At 36.8% G+C, this 17,663-nt stretch overlaps 3 protein-coding genes across 6 annotated transcripts; 1 reads left to right on the top strand and 2 right to left on the bottom strand.

The window, feature by feature from the left end:
• Positions 1–11: 11 nt before the first annotated feature.
• LOC100642454 (L-xylulose reductase) lies at positions 12–2,111 on the bottom strand. The gene is made up of 4 exons (XM_003396661.4): positions 1,956–2,111; positions 907–1,336; positions 434–582; positions 12–364 (listed from the first exon to the last, which is right to left on the bottom strand). The coding sequence occupies exons 1-4, from the start codon at positions 2,005–2,007 to the stop codon at positions 261–263; spliced, it is 735 nt and encodes a 244-aa protein (XP_003396709.1). The 5' UTR covers positions 2,008–2,111; the 3' UTR covers positions 12–260.
• Positions 2,112–2,252: 141 nt separating this feature from the next.
• LOC100652041 lies at positions 2,253–7,444 on the top strand. 4 transcript variants are annotated; one of them, XM_048407108.1, is made up of 8 exons: positions 2,253–2,822; positions 2,945–4,614; positions 4,702–4,791; positions 4,867–5,399; positions 5,585–5,908; positions 5,993–6,288; positions 6,373–6,502; positions 6,585–7,444. In XM_048407108.1, exons 4-8 carry the CDS (start codon positions 5,303–5,305, stop codon positions 6,830–6,832), a joined length of 1,095 nt encoding a protein of 364 aa, XP_048263065.1. In that variant the 5' UTR covers positions 2,253–2,822; positions 2,945–4,614; positions 4,702–4,791; positions 4,867–5,302; the 3' UTR covers positions 6,833–7,444. The 4 variants fall into 4 exon arrangements, with proteins under 4 accessions (XP_048263065.1, XP_048263064.1, XP_020719465.2 ...); XM_048407107.1 differs by having other exon boundaries at positions 2,945–4,791; XM_020863806.2 differs by having other exon boundaries at positions 2,945–5,399; positions 5,585–5,683; positions 5,759–5,908.
• LOC100652162 lies at positions 6,971–16,456 on the bottom strand. Its single transcript, XM_003396658.4, has 5 exons — positions 16,265–16,456; positions 8,962–9,034; positions 8,680–8,841; positions 8,384–8,537; positions 6,971–8,134 (listed from the first exon to the last, which is right to left on the bottom strand). Exons 2-5 carry the CDS (start codon positions 9,031–9,033, stop codon positions 8,019–8,021), a joined length of 504 nt encoding a protein of 167 aa, XP_003396706.1. The 5' UTR covers position 9,034; positions 16,265–16,456; the 3' UTR covers positions 6,971–8,018.
• Positions 16,457–17,663: the final 1,207 nt, after the last annotated feature.

Below are 17,663 nucleotides of genomic sequence, written 5' to 3'. Positions count from 1 at the left end.
ATATCCACACGTCCTTTTATTATCCTCTTTATTTCTATTCTTTCTCGATGAAACAGCGATGACGCTCGAACCATACAACAGTTCTCAAACTAATCATTTTCTGGGAGGATTCAATCTTGAATCAGAATATTTCTTATTTAATAAAAGTTTTTTGTTTGACATATTGCCTATGACATAATAATATTGTCTTTAGAATTGAAAATTATAGTAATAGTATTAGTAGCTTATTATAAAGAAAATTCGAGACATGCTTTTGCAATCTACATTGCTAAAAATCCACCATCCACTGGCAAAGCGACTCCGTTGATCATTGAGCTACGATCGCTTAACAGATATACTATCGCATCGATTACTTCGGATACCTCTGCAAATATAACAATAGAATAGTAAAATATAGCGGAAATTTAATTTCTATAATGAAATTATAACTCACCGCCAAATCGACCTAGTGGTATTTTGCTTATCATAGTTTGTGCTTTGTTCGGATCGCTCCAGCCTAGTTTTCCCATTTCTGTCATGATCACTGTAGGATTTACGGTGTTTACTCTTATATTGTGCGGACCAAGTTCGAGAGCCATCGTTCTGTAAGAAACACCAATTAATGGATCGAATTCCTATTTGCTGCCGGAAGTGATTTCGAATGTTTCTTAATAAATTGGAAGTTGTTAAAGCAAGGTAGGTAAAACAGATCATGGATGGATACATAGAGTGCGTCTCGGTTGATAATTATAATCCAAGTTTTTAAATATATATCTTTTTAGAAATTCTTGGCTGCTAATTTACAGCTAACTAAATGCAGGATATAACAATGATTAGTTTCCTTTCTATTTCTTTTATAAAGCGATATTGTAAATATCTATATAACTATAAATCTTAAAATAAATAAAGGTTAACTCTGCCTCTTACTTAGATAACATGTCTACTGCTCCTTTGGAAGAGCAATAGACGGTATGATCCAGTAAAGCTGCCTGGCTAGCTTGCGAAGAAACATTAACAATGCTGCCGCCAACTTTTCTTTCGATCAAATTTTTCGCGACCACTTGAGAGACATTTAGCATCGACTTCACGTTTATAGCGAAAGTCACGTCAAAGTCTTCCTCCGTCGCATCAAAAAAAGGATTAAGACGTGCAACACCGGCATTGTTCACCAGAAGATCAATGGGTAAGACATTTTCGACCGCCTTCCTGGTTGCGTTCCAGTCGTTAAGATCGACGCAGACGATCTGAATACGAGGATCTTCTGCGCATAATTGTTCCAGGTTTTGTTTTGTCTTCGATAACGCTATTACTTGACCTCCATAGTCGGATAGACGAAGAGCCAACTCCTTGCCGATGCCTACGATGTAATATAACCTGTTAAACGAATAATTTTTCCTATGTGGAGAATCACATGAAGTAGCAATTACGCGTGTAGTTATGTCGCACGTAATTGTGAATGAACGTTTAGGGAGCCGTCATGATGTAATTGAAATGTTCCTGTTTTATCAATTTCGACCGTTCCGATATTTCTACTTGTTCTATCTTTTAATTATATAATAATGACGTTTGCAAGAAAGACATTGGGAAATGAGTAAATATAATTCGATCTTTATACTGGACTTTGCAATGTGAATCTTCGAAATATACAATACGATTGCAATTATGATATTTTCAGAAATTGAACGAAAATTTCTGTTTATATTCACCATGGGTTATTCACAATGGAAGCTTTTCCATTCCGAGATAAGCATTATCATCATGCACAAATATCAAATAAAAAATGTACAGCTTTCCCAGATTGGTTCAATTCAAATTCTCTGTCAATAAGTGATTTTCTATTAAAAATGGGTCAGAACTAAATTCAAGAAGGAACGTACAATTCTTTAATATTGTTCCAGTATATGATTTAAAATTAAACAGACGAAGAGATTGAGTATTTACCAAATTATATATGTTTTGTCAAATACGTAACATACCTCGCCCGGCTCCGGTTACAAGAATACGTTTTCCTTCGAAGTTGATGTTCATGACTACAAATGTGGTACTAACTATTGTGAGATGTTCCTTGTTAAATGTGTTTATTCTTCCTGACCCCACCAATGACGGCTACGTGCACTTATATCGGCACTACAGAGGGCAGGGTGAACATTCGGCGCTTATTCAAATGAATTCAAATTTTATTAACCTTATCTTTCGAAATGTAATCTATAATAACTATGTATGTCCCCAATATAATCTATTATTTCCATAATCAAGTCATGAATATAATCATTATTTTAACCAATCGCTAAAGACTTCTTAAGTATAATTTAAACAAGGAACATGGAAAACATAAATTCAATACTTTCTTATTAGTATTCAATAATGGTAGAATATGAAAAAAGGTATTAACTGTTCGTGTAGAAAATATTTCGAACAAAACTTCCCGCCTTATATTTAAAAATTTCAAGGTTGAGGAGTCATTTTGGATTATCGATTGCGTATCGATGTTGTAAATGAATCGCAATTCACGCTATGAATACATATCTGTCAAACTTGCATTTTTGTAAAAGTTGTGCAACCAGTGTGTTATTTTATCATTGAAAGAATGCAGATAAATGAAGTACAAAGTTTCAACAAATATATCAATAATCAATAAAAGCCTTAAATGTGTTGCCCGTTGAACACTAGTGTGTCACAAGTTTTTAACCTCTACGGAACGTAAATAATTCCTGGAGAAAATTTTCGAAAATAGTTAATTCCATATAATTTGATAGAAATTACTATTTTTAAACTAAGGTTGTTAATTATTACGGCAATTTAAATAATTATCCTGTTCTGGATGTTAACTTCCTTCGTAAGAGGTAATATTTTAAAATACATTTTTTGTGACAATTGTTAACTTGTTTTTAATAAATCTTATTTAGTAATTACATAAATATTATTGTAATTTGAAATAATTTTAATCGTATATGATTTTGTACAGGTTGGATCGGAATATGGAAACAGCATTTTGAGATCATAATTTTTAACTTCGTTCGCAACAAATAATTGGAAAGGAACAGTGATTACAAAAAATATTGATTTTTGTATGATCCCTACTATTACAGAAACAATGGCATCAGAGGCTTTTTTTGGAACTGGTGGCATACTTCATAGTACCTTAATGTTCATGCTGAGATTTAATTGGCAGTCAAGATATCGTTTACCGATGCTTATAATTATTGTATTAATTGCAATAGATTACAGACTTCAATTAGCACTTGAATTTGACATTAATCCTGAACTATATAATCATTTGTGATTAAGGATTTAAGTTATTTATAGATCATTACTAGATTATATTGTCAAACAAAGTTTTAAATGCTCATAAGAGATAATAAGAAAAGTATTTTTCATATGACAAGAGATTCAAGAATGAAAGGGTATATATTGTTGATATTTTTATTTATTTCTGTTTTGTAGTTTCAGATTAGTATAGAATGACGCTGCGTTGAAATTGTATAGGCTAAGAAAATTTTTGACTGATATTAATTAATATTTTCAAGTATTTATGTGTCATATTGTAAAGAGAGTACTATATAGGTTTTATACAATCATTCATTGGAATGTAAATTATATATTTAAAGTAATAATTACTGCTGTAAGATCTATATTATCACATAATTTTTAATGCATACTTATTTATTACAATATGTTTTACACATAATCATTATATATTCGTCTGTTTATATTGTTAAGGCTCGTAACTTTCAATTTTGTTACATGTTTTTTATTAAGTAATATGTCTGAGATTGACATTTAGACGAATATTCTTTATTAGGATTTGATTAAGGTAACTGTGATCAAATAGCTTCAGATAGTATAGTAAATAATCAAATTCTTTAGAATTTTGGCTATTATATATGTAATTATTAAGACCATCTATATAAATTATTGGGAAAATATATTTTTGCTATTAATACATTGTAAGAGATATTCGAAAATATGTTAGTAGTTTATTCGGAAAATTTAAATGATTGTAAAAGGCTAGTGAATACATGCATTAACATGATTTTAATTCTCTCTCGATATATATATACTTTTTTTTTACGTGTTAATGTATATACTTTCACGATAAAGAAATGAGGCTAGCAACTGATTAAGTATTTTATTTATTTATTTATAAATATTCTGTGAGTATGCATACTGTATTACGTTACATTATGCAATTTCTTAGTTAAAATTCACATTGTGAATGACTTGCAAACATTCACTGTATTTATAGATTTTTTATTGAATGCGAGCAATTGTACTGAACATAGCTAAACAAATAAATAGATCAACAATTATTTTTCTAAACCATTATTTTATTTCTTTGTCAGGAAATGACTGTTAAGGCGTATAAATAAATACGAAGGATTTCTTACAAGCTTTAAATTTTTGAACTTAAATGAGTTAACATTTTTTAATGTAAATTTTACGGTTGTATTATTGACAAATTTTTATCGCTAACTACAAATTTTTATTTTTATTGTTTCAAACAGTTTTTTTATTCATTTAGTAGATTAGAAGTGATGGTATATGATAATATTGTATATGTTCTGAGAAGAATCGCAACTCTTCCAGCAGTAGTTCAAGAGTCGAAACCCTTCCTCAAATGAAAAGAACTTCGAGGTACAGGTTATGCCACTTTAGTAAAATATTACCCTATTTATTTTCCGTATCTCTTCCCTATTTTTACATAATAATTTTTATCATCAGTTTCCCAATTCTGTTCTTTGCATCAAAATTCAGATTAAATTAATACAAGATGATCCGGATGGTAGAATTTGTCAAATACAATATGAAGTCGTAAGTTACCATCATTAATTTTAATGCTTCTGTAAACGGTACAATAATGAAAATATATTATTACTTGAATTACAGACCAAGAAGAAGTCAGGGAAGTGTTCGAAGCATCCGCTCTGACTGCTTGTGAATTTTCACACAAAACGTGAAGATGTAGAAAATCGCTACCTTATATTATAATATCTTTACCAACAAAATAAGTATCTTTTTCTTTGTACCAAACAAGATCTACAATCCACTATTCGTTCCTCTTATTTCCTTCCATTCTATCGAATATCAATTAAACACCCACGAGTCGTTCTCGAAATCGATTTCATTCAGAAGTTCGTCCTTCGAGATTCGACACTTCGATCTTTATGAAGAAAAGTGGCCGGATTTCCGCTGAACGTGATGAAGAGGACTGGTTTAATCTTGATTTCTGTAAAGTCGCATGGACGTATAGGGTGCATGGTGGGATTGTCGCTATAAAATCCTGGTAAAATCGAGATACAGCTTCTTCAGTATTGTAAGCTACATGGAAACACTTGGAAAGTTCGCTAGTATTTGGGTGGTTCTGTTTTTCTGCGGCCTGCCGTTTTGCAGCTATGGAAACTTTCCTTCTAAAGATTTTGGTGAGACTAGACGAAAGATCTAAAACTACCTTTTTTTTAATCAATATTATTGTATCGTTATCAAAGAATCTATTTCTGATAGTTATTAGTTTCTGTATCTTCTGTCGAAATTAGAAATTGTAATCTTTTTCTTCATAAGTAGAAATATATTTGGTTATAGAGAATTAAAGTGGCAGTTATTGCAGGAGAAAAATTGGACGTTCTGTCTAAGATAGTCAATTACATTCGCCAAAGGCCTCGTCAAATGAATGCCGATGTTACGTTATCTCTAACGATCGTCGAAGGTAAAGATTTGAAATCTACGAGTTTAACGAGTACTGAAACCTTAAACAAAATGCGTCCGTTATTCTTTCGTACAGCTAACGCGATTGCTATCTTTTTGCATGAAAATGCGCGACATCTTGTGGATAAACATCGAAATATTCTTCTGACGATTTTAAGATTGTGCGACTCTACTCGACGAGATTTGTTAGATAAAGTCATTCCAGAGAACGAGGACGTTCAGTTAGGTAAGAATATCACATTAAAAAAGAAGATACCGCGTCTTGAAAAACTTTCTTATTACGTACAAAATTGAAATTTTTTAATTATAGTGCACGAAAGCATAAATTATCCAATTTTGTGGCTGAAAGAAATATCATGGCGCCATGGCGCTCTAGAAAAGGGGAAGACAAATTTTAAATTAAATTATCGGGATATACGAGAACTGATAATGCAAGGACCGCCCAAGGAGGAAGAAAGCGATCGATGTCTCGCCGAAATTGTTCGGAACAAGTTGAATTCCAGCGATAGAATTCCTGATTTGTGCGCGGAGATATTGGCAAATCGAGAATCTAGCAGAGGATACCCTCTTACTCATAGATTGTTGATTGTTCAAATTGCTAAGATAGTCAGTCTCATTACCATATCTTTTCTTTCATGTGCTTTGATGCAGATTTAGCTTACGAGTTAATCGAATTTTGTTTCTTTTTAGTTGAAATGCGATCGAGGTCTTCCATCTTCGGAATTAATACTATCTTACTGTTCCGCGATCCTCGAAGATCTGATCGATATCGAAACAGCTGGATTTCCTTATCAAACGCCAGATTTAACGATGGAACAAGGTAAAACGGAATACATATATTGAAATTTGTTTTCTCGTCTATTCCTACTTCTTTAGTAACGCGTCCTCCTTTATTTTGGAAGTTGTTCTATGCGGCATGGAAGGATTCCTGGAATTCACTGGCAAGCACTATGAACGATTAGTACTGCGTTGGTCTCGTCCCAGCGGCTGTTTCAGTTCGTTTGGATATAAATTCGCCAATAACGAGATACGCGTGTCACGAAGAACCTCTAAGCAAACGGACTTTGGTTGCGACAGCCACGCTACTGGTCTAGCCGCTGCTACGCTTTCTTTATTTATTCGCGAGAATCTGGAAAACGCTCGCTGGTAAACGCTCAAACCGCCCGACGAATGATCGCCTGCATAACACGTACGCGGATATGGCGCATCGATAAAGGCGTAACGAATCAGAGAAGAATCTGGAAACGACGGAAAGGAAGATAACGAGATAGGGAAGAGGAAGAACTAGTTACAAACAAAGAATAATTTATTTCTCATAGTCCGTAACAATAGTTACAAATGATAGGATCTCTACATACGATGGAAAGACGAGTAGAATAGAGTAAAAGTGGGAGCAGGGGAAATAAATAGTCAGTCGTTAACCTTGCGTAGGAGAGACTGGTTCTCGCGGTGTGGTAACGCGTATATTTTTGCATATGCTTAACATTTTCTTCATCCTTGAAAATGAAATCTATTCTCGTCCACGGCGGGGATCAGTCTCGCCTTTTTGATATCGCATTCTGGCAAGCCGGCAGTGTCGGTTTCCTAGCAGAAAACGTGTCCCTCCCTCGCGATTTCTCTTGAAATCCGCGAGCTTGCACCCTCGAACGACGTCTGCTTTTCTCTTCAATATTCGATATATTTGATCGTATTAGTCGATTTTTCATGGGCTATATAGGTCGTTGAAGCGAATTTTTTATTAGATTTTGAGACACAGTTCCAACGAAATTTCAAAAAGTTTCATGTAACACACGTGATATAATTTTCTGTGGTAAGTATAAAAATACTTTCACGTGCCATTATAAATATGCGATGCACCGAGAGTTTTAATATTTTACGTAAAAATAATTTTATTTTATAAAAAGTAAAATCTCGGAGCACTTTGAGCACTTTTTGCTTTTATTTAAAAGAAGAAAAAATAAAGAAACAAACAAGCATATAGCCCGTAAATACAGCGAACCATCTTGAGAACTTCCAATTTTCTACGCAGAAGATTATTATCGTTCGAGGGAACATCTCGGTGTCATAAATATATTCTAATCTACTGTCGACGGTTAGTTTTGGTTTATAAACACGATTGCGTGGTTTTCGATAAATTCTCTATCGACAAAAAGGCGGTGCCTCGTGCTTTGGTGCGATTACGCTAATTGAACTTTAAGTAACTCCTTGCGAAGCAATTAGACCGTTCTTTCCTGCGATCGAAATCAATTTCTCGTCTGAAAGAAAGAACGGTACAATTTTTTCGCGAAAAGGAGACTTCTCGCTGCTTTTTTTTTTCATAAAATCACCGATTCGCTTCAAGGTCGCCGATAATTGTACGGCCTTCCGTACGGTCCCATTCTGCTGTTCAATTTATCGTATCTCAGATACTGGAAGTAACTGTACACTACCAACCACAAGTAGGCGTAGATTACTGAAAAAATATAAAATATTCATTATAATTTCAAATAAATAGGCAGCTGGAAGTTAAAAGTTATTGGTACAACGTTTTTTAAAGAATGCTCGAGGCGTTAAGATAACGAGTTTTTTAACATTTCGTAAATATCCTCGTAACTGTTGAATATGCCAAAGAAATATTGAAAATATTGAATGAATATTGAAAAGGATTATAAATGTCAAGATTGTAGAATGCAAAGATATTTATAATTCATTAGCTACTCACCGACAGCTATAAGGCCAATGACGAGCCACAGAATTCCATTTATTGCCGCGTGATTCACGAAGAACATTATGGATGTGTATAGAACACTCACTAATAGACCGACTGCTAACATCAAGCCCAGAATTACCCATGGTAGCATCATAAACGTGTTTTTCTATAATAAAACAATTTTCTTACCCTTTCGCTTTCGATTCATACAATTAATTACATCGAACGAAACAGCATCGAGCGAATGACATTTGAAAAATTGAATATGATTTACGATTTTTGTAGAATTGATGGAGAAACGATTTTACCTTGATAGCGCCAACTATGAGCAGCGTCGAGATCAAAATTGTCATGCACAAGTTTATCGCGAAGATGATTTTTACGATGCTCTGGTCCAGCACGTCGATCAGTATCGTCTTCCATTCGACGTTCAGAGTAAAGATCATAATCAACGAGATGATCGATAGAATCTAACAAGCAACGAAACGAATAGTTTAACCATATAGAAACGACTTTTCCTTTTAATTAAAATTATAAAATAGAGTTACGAAATTACTAATTTTAGAAATTTGGTTACGATAAGTACTTACGATGCCCAATATTCCGGTGAACAATGTTCCCGCTTTTAGCGAGTAACATCCGCAACACGACGTGAGTTGCATTCTGAAAAGGAACAGAACAATTTAAATTGTATTTGCAAAGCAAAAGGACAGAGAGCGTTCTTAATTATTATTATATCGATTTGTCGTTTGCCGCAAATGTCGACCAACCACCCTGATAGAATTTAGATCACGAGTAGAATTAGAATCTGACTGGTGCTCGCGTATTTTTAAAGCCGATTGATGAACCAATTTCTCGTTCTTGTTGTCTCAGCGCTTTTTTGTTTTTACTTCGTCGATGTCTTTTAATATTTCGCTTATACCCTTTCGACGTGGCTGAATATTAAGAGATTTTATTCGAAAGTCGTGGAACGGAAGAAAAATTATGGATTTGAATGGTAAAAGATGGGAATTTCGAAGTTTTTCTCCAATCAACCGCCGTTGAGTCACGCGGCATCGAGTCACGTAACAAATTTGGAGGATCACGACTCAAGGATTCAAGTCCCTCGAACAAGTTGCTTTTATCGAATTAAATGTCACGGAACGTTTCATTTTCCATTCTGCGAACAGTCGCGCCGTTCGGCATCAATTATAATGTTTGCATATCCACGTGGCGTGACCAACGCATTAACATCCGTGATATTACGTCGAACTTGACGCCGTATTATACTTCACCTTAGTCATTTTTATTTCAGTCTGAGCGTCACGTAGAAATTTCTAAATATTGCGCTCGTGTGAATGAGCACACTCGATATTTCGTTGCATTGTCAAAACGCAAGATTATGATTTTATCAAAACGCCGATGTATAGCGTGCGCGAATTGTTGTGCGAAATGTATTGCGAATTATAAATAAACGTAGAGTCGTAGTTGATTCTTGTCTTGAGTATACCTAGTGTTCGATATAATTAAGCTTTGATGCTTTTCCTGTATTCCACACTTCTCCGAAGAGAAGCCAACGTGAGAGAAAAGCGAAGAGAGCAAGAGGATTATGCGGCGGAACTTAATGGAAGGAGAGCGATAGAAATGAGAGAAAAACGAAGAACAGCAGCGACGATGGTCACGATCTCTAACATGTGGCATTAAAACGACGAAGTTTAATTCGTGGCACGCCGAGAATAGAGGGAATATGGGTCATTGGCATAGGTGGCCAGATCTATTTTCGCTTGTTTGCCGGTTCGTCTCTTCGGCCTACCCGGTGCTGACCTTTCTTTCCGCGTTTGTTATTCCACCAGGCTGTCGTATCCGGCCGCCAGACCATAGGAAACTTCTTCAGAACTACCCCGATCAAATAAATTACCAATATCTTTGAATTCTGTTCTTTCGTATTTCTTTAGCTCGATTCGCGTTTCCTTGGAAATGAAATTAATTTTTTTTCTGAGGGGAAAAGATTAATCGTCAGTGTGGAAAATATTGGGAAAATTTCGTTCGTTAAATTCGTATTAGCATCGACAGAACCATCCGGTTTATCGTTACGTTTCTCTTTTAATTAAGAAGATGCGACACTGATGAATCGTAATTAACAAACGACGCTCGGTATCGTTCAAAAGAGCAAGAAAAGAAATCGGAGAGACAGGAAAAGGAGATCGCCGTGAGATCGGTCGATACGAGTCATACGAGCGACCGTGGCGGTCATGGCGAACACGAAGCATCGTCGAGGTCTGTCGAGCCCCATAAGGAAACGCTTCTCGATCCCTTGTTCCCGTATTTCCTCTGGTTCACCTCGTGCAAAAAGGAAACACGTCGTCTATGAAGAACCAGTCGGTTGACATTGGCCACCGTTCGATTCCTCGCTCGCTCCGCTTCTGTCTCGATTTCAGAACGCACGAATCCGTGATTTATTCGACCATTAAACGACACGGAACACGACCTGACCGTCTCTGCGATCGATTCCTCCATCGACGCGTCCCAGGAACAATGGAACAGAGAAGCACAAGTTAATTCGATTTCGAAAATAGCTATAAGGACGGCTCGATAGAAGGAACGTTATCAGCAGAATAGATAAATTAATTAATTATACGAGTCTTTCAGGTGCTATTTCGATCGATTCCGTTTTTTGCTAATTTCATAACGTTACTACGCGAAGACACGATTAAAGAAGACCTCGACCTGAATGGAACTTGGCGTGCTGTTCAATGTCTTAGGCCTTTTATAACGCGTAATAACATAATTTCACGCTTCTTCCAGTTCATTTCGTTCTATTTGTTTTAACTTAGCAATTGTACATTTTACTATCGTATAAGAAAATGACAAATTTCAAATGAAATTTTAACACTTCTACGTGTAACGTGACTGCGGTCACGCGTTGACAGCAGTATCGAATTAGCTCGTTACGTTTATTCTATTGTTGAATAAGTTTGTTCGAATAAGTTGGACGATTAAGACAGCGATTTTGCGTTATCCGACGTAGCTTGGACGAAACTTTCAACGAAGAAGCTGTTTTCTTCATTTTCTCGCCAAGCTGAAAGTGCAAATCGTCGATAAAGATTCGATGGAAACGTGTCGTAATTTTCCGTGTTATCGTGTACGTAGATCGTAAAGAATAAAAACAGAGAACGATTGGAAGAAACTGCCAACGCGTAAATTCGTTAGCGGAATAATAACATTTGCACGCAACTATCCGCACAGTCTATAAACAGCGATGACACACGAAATAAGGTCGCGTGAGGTGAACCGAGCATTCTGTGAAAAAAGCAAAACTGTGGTAAAATCGCCATTATACTCGTTACTTATTACCTCATCGCGACCCGATACCTCGACCTCGTTTATCGTTTTTAATTACATTCGTGTCATTACAAGTCCGTTTGACGAAGGAAATGCAGAAGGAAACGATTACGGAAGATTAAATCGCGAATTCTGACGCTTGCATTGAGTGACTTTGTCGGTCTGTTCGTCGTATTCCTTGCAAAAAAACACGGTTGCATCATCGAGCGAGAGAGATCACGCTCGGCCTCGAGAGGCTGTTTTCAACGAGAAGGCGTTTACTCGTGGATACGAAGGCGGGTTACAACGTTTCCTTTCAAGTACGATTTAGGAAATGTAGCTCACCGGTATCCGGTGTCTTTGATATTTAATTAAGAAAGAATGTTTTAAGATCGCCGTGTTAAGTCGAGGTTTGCTGAGTCAAGCGGCGACACCGCGTTGCTCTGAATTTGAAGCGTGTAAGAGTCGCGTCAGAAATTTTGCCAAAATACAAAAAGTGTATTAAAATGGACACGTTACGGAAGTTCACTTTATAAATCGAAAACACGAAAAGAGGTCGTAGGTGAAAAAGATACAGTTTATAAATAGAGATAACAACGAGAACAATATTAAGCAAATTCTTGGAATTGCTTTTCGCAATTGAGCCGTTCAGAGGTTACGTCGATTAACTTAGTAATTTCGAAAGTATAAAAGAGTGTCATATAGAAGAAATTTTCTTCAGTTATCTACCAAAGCGTACCTAATGCTGATCACGTTGAACGAACAGAAGATAAATTGCGGTGGTGTGGAACGTGTGGGATCCCCGTTAAATTTAGGCAGAGCACGCGTGCTAATCGACCGAAAAGAAATAGAAAACCACTTGATACGCGTGTTTACGCGGCGCCTACTCAATTATTCTTGACCCAGATACAACCGTTAATCGAAAGCGTGGAAAGGGCGTACCAGTTACTTAGCGAAGCTTCCTTTTCTTCGACCAGGGCGCTGTCCTTCCGTGAAACGGATATCAAAGGATCGATATCATGCCAGCTTTTTATTCGCGGCTTCTTCGCGATGGAAAAATCGCGATACATAGAAATACGACGGCAAAAAGTTTATTATGTAGAAGTTTAAAACCCACGCATTGAAACGTTACACAATGGACGTGACGACTTCGCATTTGAAAGTCGTCGTTAGAATTTAACATTCAGATGTTTATCAAAGGTGCTTTATGTGTGCAGCATCCACCGCGGCCTCCAAGTCAGGTGCAACGTCGTTCGCGGAATACCGATATCGTGTGTCGCGTGTCCATTCCTTCGCAATCGTCTTCCGCGTTCGCCAAGGAAGCAAGAAAAATAGTCGCCTTTCATGCTCGATGTTGCGTTCTAATTTCTTTAGTCACGAGAAGAACAGAAACGTTTCCTTCTCACGCGTCGTTACTAAATTCTTCGTTACTCGATTTCGATCGAACCGAATCTTTCGATGCTTAACCGGATCCTTCGACCAAGAATGAACGCGATCAATAAAAACACATCGATTTCAGTTACGTCATTTTTAGTGCTAAGAAATGCGAATAAAGGCCACAGAAGAAATGTCAACGCCCCGATTTCTAAGTAACGAAATTAATTCTTTTGAGCAATTGGCAAAGCCGAATGACAAGTTGGCTCTGTCTTCGTCGATCAACAGGTTAAGAGCTTCACAAAATAGTTCACGAAGATCTGTACTATTCGCATATTCATAATGCGCGTCTGTATAGTTGGACAAGTTGCTGCGCACTTCGCATACGTGTTTTCATGGTTCACAGTCGCGAACACTACTATTGGCCTCCTTTTACTTTTCGCTCGCCGCCGCCACCATCGTCCTGCTTCTGGCCTACGATTTTCGTGGTCCATTCGCGAATCGCTGCTCCGTTTGTTTCAGACCTCCGTTATGCCACTCTATTTTTTCCCTCGTGTTTCACCAATACGTTTATTTTTTCAAGCTTCTCTGACTCAGGAGAAGTTCCTTTTTCTTCCTTTGCTTTTGGTCTTTATTTTCGTTGATAGTCTCGGACGATCAGAGTACATAAGAAAATAGAAATGCAGGTGGATAGAAGGGTTGTAAATGTAGCGAGGCTCGAGACGCTACGCTATTATTTTTTAAGCTTATTCTTCATTATTAATTTACTTGTCGATTTACGAACTACGTTTATCGATAAAATCAAGGTTCAATACCGTTAGCATAGGATTTAATAAAATAATATCAGCAGTAGATTCGTCAAATCCATTGAATGGATTTTGGATATTTTTGGCTGCATTGTCGAAATGCTTTCATTCAGACGGAAACGTAATTATACATACTTATTTATTTTCATTATACCATTTCAATTATAGTTATTTAACAGTAACTACAGTATAAGACGTATGCAACATATATTTATAGAAACATTACTATAAATTGATAGTGCTAACGTCAATATTATTTAATATTATATTATTGGAAAGTATAAGGTTTAATATACTTTCGAATTAAGGAAAAGAAAAAGAAAATACAAATTGGATAAACGAAGAATATAAAACACGACGGAAAAGAAGGCCGCGAGCGAATCGTGTTATGAAACATTTCTGTTTTGAAAGAATGTCAAATACGCGGGAGTATCGAAAACAACGACGTGACATCCGCGTAGTTTGGATTATTTCAGTTATCAAAGTTCACGTGATTTTTTGCAACTTATTCTTCGATAATTAGACGAGTTGGTCGATAACGAGGAAAATTTTCAGAGATCTTAGCAACTGCCAGTGACGACTATACCCCGATGCAGATAAACTATACAGACTATGTCTGTCTCAACGGCGATAACGCGAAGGAACTCGTACGACAATACAGTAAATGGTTTTATAAAAACAAGCTTTTCCCGAGAATAGAGAGAACAGAGATACGTTTGAACCGGACGATGCTGCATCCAGGATGTTCGTCTCGATTTCAGTAATCCGAGCGTTACTTGTCTTTTGCAGACCTTTCGTTTTATCCAGTAGAATTAAAACGTTTGCTTGCTGACGATGAAACTCAGATCAAGACGAGATTACAACGATATTTAAAAAAAAAAAGAGAAGAAAAAAATACTGATTTCTCTTTGCTTCTGTATTAATACGTTTTGGAGCTGCGTTTTTATGTTGTGGATATTTTGGGAATTGTCAACGAAAATGCTGTTTCATTCGTTCGAAAATTAGTCTTTGGGATCTGTTCGTACATTGCGGAAGGCAGAGAAAACTCGTTCAATTGTTCAACGTTGTTTTAACATCTGTTTTGAGTGAATCACACGATTACATCGTGAATCACAAGATTACAATGTATCTCACAGTTGAAAACACAGGTGATATGAAAATGAAAAAATTTGAAAGTTTACCGGGTATGTTTACCATGGAGATTTGCTATCTCGACGAAGAGTCATGCCTTTTCCTAAGGCGAGAAGAATTTTGTGCCTTATTTGCACATGTTTCGCGGTCTATGCTAAACACAGGCCCGTAACAATTTTTGTCGCGGCAGCTCGCGTATTCGCTATACATTTTCATCGTACGAGCAAATTGAAGAAATCGCTCACTTGGTCGATTATACAATTCGCCGCGATTATCGTCAATTACCACGGTGATGGATAGTTTTCGCTTATCGTACGAGCCTGTCTGTCCTTCGTTCGAGTTTTTGGTGGAATTTTTACGAGCCAACGAATTGTTCTTTTGTAAAAAATTTTTACGAAATTTAAAAACACGTTTCTACGACAATAGCAAAAATTATCGAGCGTGCATCGTAAAACGTTACAACCTTGAAACTTGAACATGGTATTTCTTTTGATTTTATAATCGTCTGTCGTCATACGTTCACTTATTTATTTACTTCAAAGGAAAAAGAACTTGTTCATTAAGAAATGTAAGTTATTAACAAGAAAGAAGAAACCACAAGAAGAAAAATAAATGAGAAATTAAGAAATATAAACTTTTCAGTAATATATTAAGAAAGAAAGAAATTATCGAGCAAAATGGAGAAATAAGAAACGATTATTATAACAAATTGTTTTCCAAGGATTTAAATAACCCGGTGGTAGCTCAGGATCGAGTTACGTTTGTTAAAAGTATTACACCGCTTCAAGTGCTTTTAATTACCACTCGAGGTTATCAAACATCGACTAAAAACTGCTCGCGCTCGGTACGTCATTTTCCGCCACCTACGATCCTCAGCTTCCTACTTTCTTCCCCCGCAACTGTCGCTTTCAAACCCTTTCACACATTTACAAATCTTCTCGTATTACTCACTTACAGGACGAGAAGAACCTAATTCAAATCTACGACGCTAAAGAGGGCTCCGTGCATGATCACTTTTATTCGGAATCATCTCTTCGAACTTCAACTTCCGTTCACCAAAAAGATCGAAATCAACCCAAACTTTTCACCTTCACTTCTCGCTCGTCTCTCGTTACGTGTCTTCTTCCTCTCTATACATTTGCATCCCCCTTTTTCCTGCTTTCTATACATCGTTAAAGTGCAACCATCGCGACGTTATAAAAGACGCCGATCGCAAACGAATTTTCACTGACTGTCTCGTTTAAAAAAAAGAAAGAACGAAACGTTCGTTCGATTTACTCACTTTTGAAAGATCGCTGTTCTCTCGAGAGGATTGAACGCGCGAGTTCCGAAAGGAAGACCGGAAGAAAGGTACGTCGGGGCGAATGAGGAAGAAAGTCGGATGCCGCGAGGCGCAACGAAATTACGCTTAGGTCCAGCGCGGTCCGCTCGCAATAGGAGATGGTCAGAAACTGTGCCAAGAACAGTACGCGCGCCGCCGCGGCAGACCGCGAAGTTGTACACCTACGACGCATATACCTACATCTACACCGGTGGCTAACCAACACAACATCCCGCCGCGGCCGATCGCCGATCGGCTTCTCTCCTCTTCGCTTCGCCCCGTGCCAACCGATCGCCGTCACGTGCAGTTTCCTTTTTTTCTTTTTTTTCCACGGAAATGACAAACATAGGTAGAACGTAGAGAGCGAAGAGTCGCGAATCGAAGCTGCGATCGTGCAACATTTGGATGATCGGCGGACGAGCTGAGAGAAGCTGATAAGAGTGGTCGATCGGTGGGTACAGGAACAGCGAAGAAGAGTAATCGCGGATAGGAGAATCGTGCGAGGGAAAAAACGTTTTAGGAGAATGGTTGGTAGTTTGTGGAGGAGGTTGGAGGATTCGAAAGTTTGAAAATTACTAAATTTGAAAGTTGGAAGGTTATAGGAAGGTATAACGATTTATCTAAGGGTGCAGAGAAATGGAAAATCGGTGACGCTTAATTGAACGATTAAGCGGTTAGTAAAGAGATGTCGAGGGCAAACAGGAACTGTATTTAATTAAGTATATTAAGCTTGTTGAGTGATACAATAAGAGAGCGGGATAAAAGGTCGGTCGAATTGAATGAACCTCGTTTGGGAACGCTGTCCGAGTTAAATCAATATTCGGATTGATAAACTCAGAATTGGCAAGATTTCGCCGTGTATTCCATGTCTTAATGCTAGAACGTTTTAATCAGGACTCTGTCCCTGTGATTATTTTCTCTTTTAAACAGACGAAAGCTGACTTCTTAGATACTTTTCGAAGAAAAATTATACCTTTAAAGTACGATTGTTTATTCATTAGAAATGAATAATACTTACGAATCGACGAAAAAATTTCACTTATCACGAAATATTTGTCGTTCAAAAAACATCGTGCCACTTGTAAAACGCAAATATAAGCTAATCAGTACGAATATAAGAAACGAAATAAATAAAATTCAAGCGATAGACGTTCTATTTCTTGCAAATGATAAACGGAACAATATTTCTCGCAAAATCGGACGCCTTCGAACCGGAGAAACGAAAAGAGTGGTATCTTCCAACGATATCGGCATGAACGTCTATTCTTGCAACGCCATTTTTCTTCATAAAAAAAGAAGAGAGAAAACGAAAAAAAGAAAAAAGGAATCTCAACGATTGTTTTTTACAAAAAGCAAAATA

This window comes from Bombus terrestris, chromosome 7 (assembly GCF_910591885.1).
Source record: "Bombus terrestris chromosome 7, iyBomTerr1.2, whole genome shotgun sequence".
Taxonomy (NCBI): Eukaryota; Metazoa; Arthropoda; class Insecta; order Hymenoptera; family Apidae; genus Bombus; species Bombus terrestris.
Note: the sequence above shows the minus strand (reverse complement) of the source record. Positions and strands in the feature narration are given on the sequence as shown.

Coding starts and splice junctions, on each gene's coding strand:
- LOC100642454 (XM_003396661.4), bottom strand. CDS start 2,007: ATGAACATCAACTTCGAAGGAAAACGTATTCTTGTAACCGGAGCCGGG. Junction 583..906: donor GCAGTAGACATGTTATCTAA/GTAAGAGGCAGA, acceptor TGTTTCTTACAG/AACGATGGCTCTCGAACTTG. Junction 365..433: donor ACCACTAGGTCGATTTGGCG/GTGAGTTATAAT, acceptor TTATATTTGCAG/AGGTATCCGAAGTAATCGAT.
- LOC100652041 (XM_048407108.1), top strand. CDS start 5,303: ATGGAAACACTTGGAAAGTTCGCTAGTATTTGGGTGGTTCTGTTTTTC. Junction 5,400..5,584: donor CTTTCCTTCTAAAGATTTTG/GTGAGACTAGAC, acceptor CAGTTATTGCAG/GAGAAAAATTGGACGTTCTG. Junction 5,909..5,992: donor GAACGAGGACGTTCAGTTAG/GTAAGAATATCA, acceptor TTTTAATTATAG/TGCACGAAAGCATAAATTAT.
- LOC100652162 (XM_003396658.4), bottom strand. CDS start 9,033: ATGCAACTCACGTCGTGTTGCGGATGTTACTCGCTAAAAGCGGGAACA. Junction 8,842..8,961: donor TCACCGGAATATTGGGCATC/GTAAGTACTTAT, acceptor GTTGCTTGTTAG/ATTCTATCGATCATCTCGTT. Junction 8,538..8,679: donor TCATAGTTGGCGCTATCAAG/GTAAAATCGTTT, acceptor GTTTTATTATAG/AAAAACACGTTTATGATGCT.